We start from the raw sequence: 4,624 nt of genomic DNA, 5'->3' as shown, positions 1-4,624 counted from the left end.
ACTTCCTATATCTGATATCACTGACCACACCTGATTTAAAGTGACGCCAGAAGGCAGTGTCCAGTCAGAATACCCGTCATGATTCTACAGTCCTTTTTTTTAGTAGAATAGAAGTAACTTTGTTAGTCCAAGGTTGAAGACCTAAACATGATTTGACACTTTGCAGCACTGGGCTTGGACCCACGCCTTTCCTGCTTGGTCGATCATGGGTACCTCTCTTCTTCTCTTAATTACGCCCAATCTAATTTGGAAGTATACGGAACTACTTTTAAGCTACTTCATCCGCTATTTCATTCCTATCTTTTCCATGCGTTAATTGCTGCTTGGTTGTCAATATAAAACGCGCGATTACAGTTTAAGCTATTTTCCACGAGTGCTTCAACTGATTTGGTTACAGCTACAACTTCCACCTGAAAAACACTACAGGGATCTGGCAGCTTGTAGTATCTGTTTATTTCCAGATCAACGCAGTATACCTCAGACCCTACTCCTTCCGCTACTTTGGAGTCATCGGTGTACACGTATCCGCCTCAACGGCCATTTGGACACCCTTGCGCCAACCATCCATCACTATTCTGGATCTAAGAGCCCTTTCGAAGCGCAGATACGAAAGCAGGTAGTCTACTCGTCCTGTAATTAATGACTCTATACTATTATGACCGCATCGTCTGCGCTCAAGGTGCCCGAGGCAGTGAGCCTCGTTGCAGTTGTTAACGCTATGTTCTTTGTCACCAGGTCTGCAGGTGGATTTGCAGAATGGCATAAATTGCACACGTCGGGGTTGTTTTCTGGGCTCCTGTAATGCTAAGCATTGATAGCCTGCAATTAGGGGGCCAACTTTATGAGGTAGGTTCTTTTTTCTGTGGCTGTCCACCAAGGAAGAACCGCATAGTATAGGAGAGGCTTTACAATCGCTGTAATTACTCAATGAGATAGAGAGGGTCGCAATACAAATTCAATCAGTAACTTAAATATTTTAAATACGGTTGCCGATTCAATTACGGAAACACGATTCGAGCCGAGGTCTATGATGGAGTTTGCGCGACTTTTGCAACATAGACGTATAGTAGTATTTATGCACCAAACCTATTAATCTGATCCTAGTACAGGCGGGTTCTGTTAGCTGAAAGTCCTCCATTTTTGAGGTCCAGCCATTCTCGTCAACTTGTACTGAATACAATACGTAAGTATCCAGCTAGAATTTTTAAATTAGTACAGCGTGTACGTATACTTAGCACATACCTTCATATTCTAATTTCTATACCTTACTTTAGAGAGCGAGTCCCAACACTGATCTGAATGATAAGAAATGACGAATATGCTAATAATATTATCTAATAGCAGCCGATATATAAAAAATGCCGAAAAATGCGGACACATAAATAAAAGCGCTCAGACGTCGTAGGCACTTTACAGTTCATGTCGTGTGGGCAACTAAAATGTCTACTACCATAGAAGCATTTCACACGTGTGCCGCACCAAGTGTAGGCCCAGCTAACTTATTGTTCACTAATTTGCTACAGACTTTGTTTGTGGCTAGATGCGCGCTCTCTCCGGATGATAACTGGCCTGAGGATTATGCAGATCAAGCAATCAAGAACGGCCTCGATACTTATGACTTCGTTGTGGTTGGTGCGGGTACAGCAGGATCTGTGATTGCCTCACGTTTAAGTGAAAATCCTCAGTGGAAAGTATTACTTTTGGAAGCTGGTGCCAATCCACCGCAGGAATCAACGGTAAACTTACTACGCATGAGTTACAAAAGCTATGTAAATTGAGTGCTCGCTTTTTTATTTATTTGCAGATACCAGAGTTGTACGTTACCCTGCAGCACACAAACTATACATGGAACTACCAAACCGTATACACGGAAAAGGCTTGCTTGGCACAAGCAAACCAGCGCTGTTATTGGCCGCGTGGTAAGATGATCGGCGGTTCCAACGGTATAAATGCATTGTTGCATATACCAGGTCTTCCAAGAGACTACGACTCATGGATGGAACAAGGAAATACAGAATGGGGCTGGAAATATGTAAAGCCTTATTTTGAGGGTCTGCTATACCCGAAAGGACCATTGAAAGTAAGCCATTTTTTGAACGGCACCGAAGAGGAATATAAAGAGTTGATCACTGCTGCAGCTGAAGAATTGGGCATACCATGTGTAGATGCTATCACAGAGGGCACAGAGATAGGATTCACACGCTTACTACGTGCCATTGATCACGGGCGACGTCAAAGTACTGCTGTAGCTTACTTGGGTAAGGCATTGAAAAGAAAGAATTTGCACGTGATTAAAAACGCTCAAGTCAAAAAATTGAATTTTGGTGAATCCAATAAAAAAATACAATCAGCAACATTTGTCGTGCGTAATCAACAAGAGCTAACGGTAAACGTAGGCAAGGAGTTGATACTCACTGCTGGGTCGCTTGATTCGCCCAAATTGTTATTGCTGTCTGGTGTGGGACCTTCGCAGCACTTGCAGTCACTAAATATCACTGTAAGGCACAATCTGCCTGTAGGTAAGAATCTGCAGGATCATGTATTTGCATTCATTTTCTTTAAACTTGACGAAGGTTTGGCACCAATTGCTGAGACAGCAGACTTGGACAAAATCTATAACTATTTGATACACTCAAGTGGTGAGCTCACTGGTAATGGTCTATCCTCTTTATCGGGATTTTTTAATACACGTAATGACTCAAGCCAACATCCGGAAATACAAACTCTACATTCCATTTTTCAGCGTAATAATAGCGCCGGATTTCAAACATTTCTCGACGCGTTCGCCATACAGGAACCGTACCGCACAACTTTACAAAATCAAATCCTAAAATCAAAGATTTTATGTGTTGGTGTAATATTATTAAAACCCGAATCCAGAGGCCAGGTACAGTTGCAAAGCACCGACTATAATGATCCACCAAAACTTATTTCGAACTACTTTGAACGTCCAGGTGATCTGAACACACTTGCACGCGGTGTACAAGTGAAGAAAAGTTTTACTCAGACTGCATCATATCGTGCTCGCAATGTTCAGATGCTGCATGTGCCCATCGAAGAATGTGATGCCTATCAGCTTTGGAGTGATGATTATTGGCGCTGCTATGTGAAATATTTTAGTTTCACATTGTATCATCCAGTAGGCACAGTGAAAATGGGTCCTACTGCGAACAAGACAAGCTGTGTGAGCACACGTCTAAAGCTCAAAGGTGTTGATAATTTGCGTGTTGCTGATGCAAGTATTATGCCAGTCATTCCTGGTGCAAATACGAATGCAGCTACTATGATGATTGCTGAGCGTGCCGCTGAATTCGTTAAGGCAGATTGGGCCTAAAAATCGAAATAACCGAATTCCCAATACAGGAGTTTTACAAAATTATCTTAATAAAAGAGCAGTCAGCCAGCCTATGGTTACCCCACACGGCCTAACTGATATATTTGCCAGTCTGAACGTGTACTTTTTCAACTTATCTGCAGTCTCTGCTAGAATATAACAAACCAGGAATGATGAATATTATTTGTAAAAAGATATTTTGTGTTCTTGTAAATAAAAAATTGATTTAAACTAATTCGTTTTCAGGTTATTAATTAGCTTGACGATAAACTAAGATTCTGTTATAAAAAGTAGGAACTCATATCAAAATTTGATCTAAGGTGTTAGTGTTGCAATTAGTAGTACTTAGGCTAGGAAGAAGCTTAGGCGAAGAAAGTATTCTCTGACAACGCTCAACTATATTGCAGAACAGGTAAGTTCTTTCGATTGGTCTGCATCGGAACAACAGTTCACAAGTGAAAAAACGTATGTTACTTATTCAAGCATAAAAATGCTAACTTAGGAACATTGACACTTCAAGCCAAGTAGGCTATGTAAAACGGTCGAAAAATAGTACTGCAATGTATAAATGATGTTAAATATATCGCCAACAACGCAATACAACAGCCCCCCGCCCAGACTTTTCAGTTACTGCTAAATACCTTTTCTGAATATAGCCCTCTCAAATATTTTCTGATAATATTCTGTTCACAGATACCTTTAAAATAAGAGAGTGCCTTTGTAGAGAATTAAACGTCCATGCTGAATTATGTCGTTCCATTATAACATCCTACTAGCCAAAACTTTAACTGAGATGCCTTCTCGAAAATTAGCTCAAATCGGCAAGGCAGACTAGGATGACATTGAGAAAGAGGGTAATAAATTGGTATATTATTTTATTTTATTTATTTATTTACGAAAAGTCAAAAACAACAGCGGTTCTTACTGACTAAAACAAATTAATAACATTACTACAAAACAGAGTTAAGTTAGTTAAGGAAAATAGATTTAGAAAAAGAAAAATCAAGCGTAATTGAATTAGAGATCTCATTGAACTCTCGCAAAGCACGCAATATAGGAGCATATCGCGCATAGTTGTAGACGCAAGTTTAATATAAAATGGATAATAAAACCGTAGAGACCTAGTTGGTATAAGAAAGTTAATAGAGCGGAACAAGGATGGACAGTCAATGTCACCTGTAATAATTCCATAAATCAGCGACAAGGAAAGCGTCGTCCTTCTAATTTCTAGGGATTGTAAATTAATAAGCAGCAGACGGGAGGTATAGGAAGGGATTGGGTCGGAGAATT

The 4,624-nt window shown here is 40.2% G+C and overlaps 1 protein-coding gene across 1 annotated transcript; it reads left to right on the top strand.

The window, feature by feature from the left end:
• The first annotated feature begins 1,403 nt into the window (after positions 1-1,403).
• Positions 1,404-3,569, top strand: LOC137247929 (glucose dehydrogenase [FAD, quinone]-like). The gene is made up of 2 exons (XM_067778855.1): positions 1,404-1,736; positions 1,805-3,569. Exons 1-2 carry the CDS (start codon positions 1,440-1,442, stop codon positions 3,332-3,334), a joined length of 1,827 nt encoding a protein of 608 aa, XP_067634956.1. The 5' UTR covers positions 1,404-1,439; the 3' UTR covers positions 3,335-3,569.
• The last annotated feature ends 1,055 nt before the right edge of the window (positions 3,570-4,624 follow it).

The sequence above is a fragment of the Eurosta solidaginis genome, chromosome 4 (genome assembly GCF_040869045.1).
Source record: "Eurosta solidaginis isolate ZX-2024a chromosome 4, ASM4086904v1, whole genome shotgun sequence".
NCBI lineage: Eukaryota > Metazoa > Arthropoda > Insecta > Diptera > Tephritidae > Eurosta > Eurosta solidaginis.
Note: the sequence above shows the minus strand (reverse complement) of the source record. Positions and strands in the feature narration are given on the sequence as shown.

What these genes read in the sequence shown, in the direction of transcription:
- LOC137247929 (XM_067778855.1), top strand. Translation starts at nt 1,440, where the DNA reads ATGTCTACTACCATAGAAGCATTTCACACGTGTGCCGCACCAAGTGTA. An exon ending in ATCCACCGCAGGAATCAACG is followed by an intron (nt 1,737 to 1,804) that starts GTAAACTTACTA and finishes ATTTATTTGCAG; the next exon opens with ATACCAGAGTTGTACGTTAC.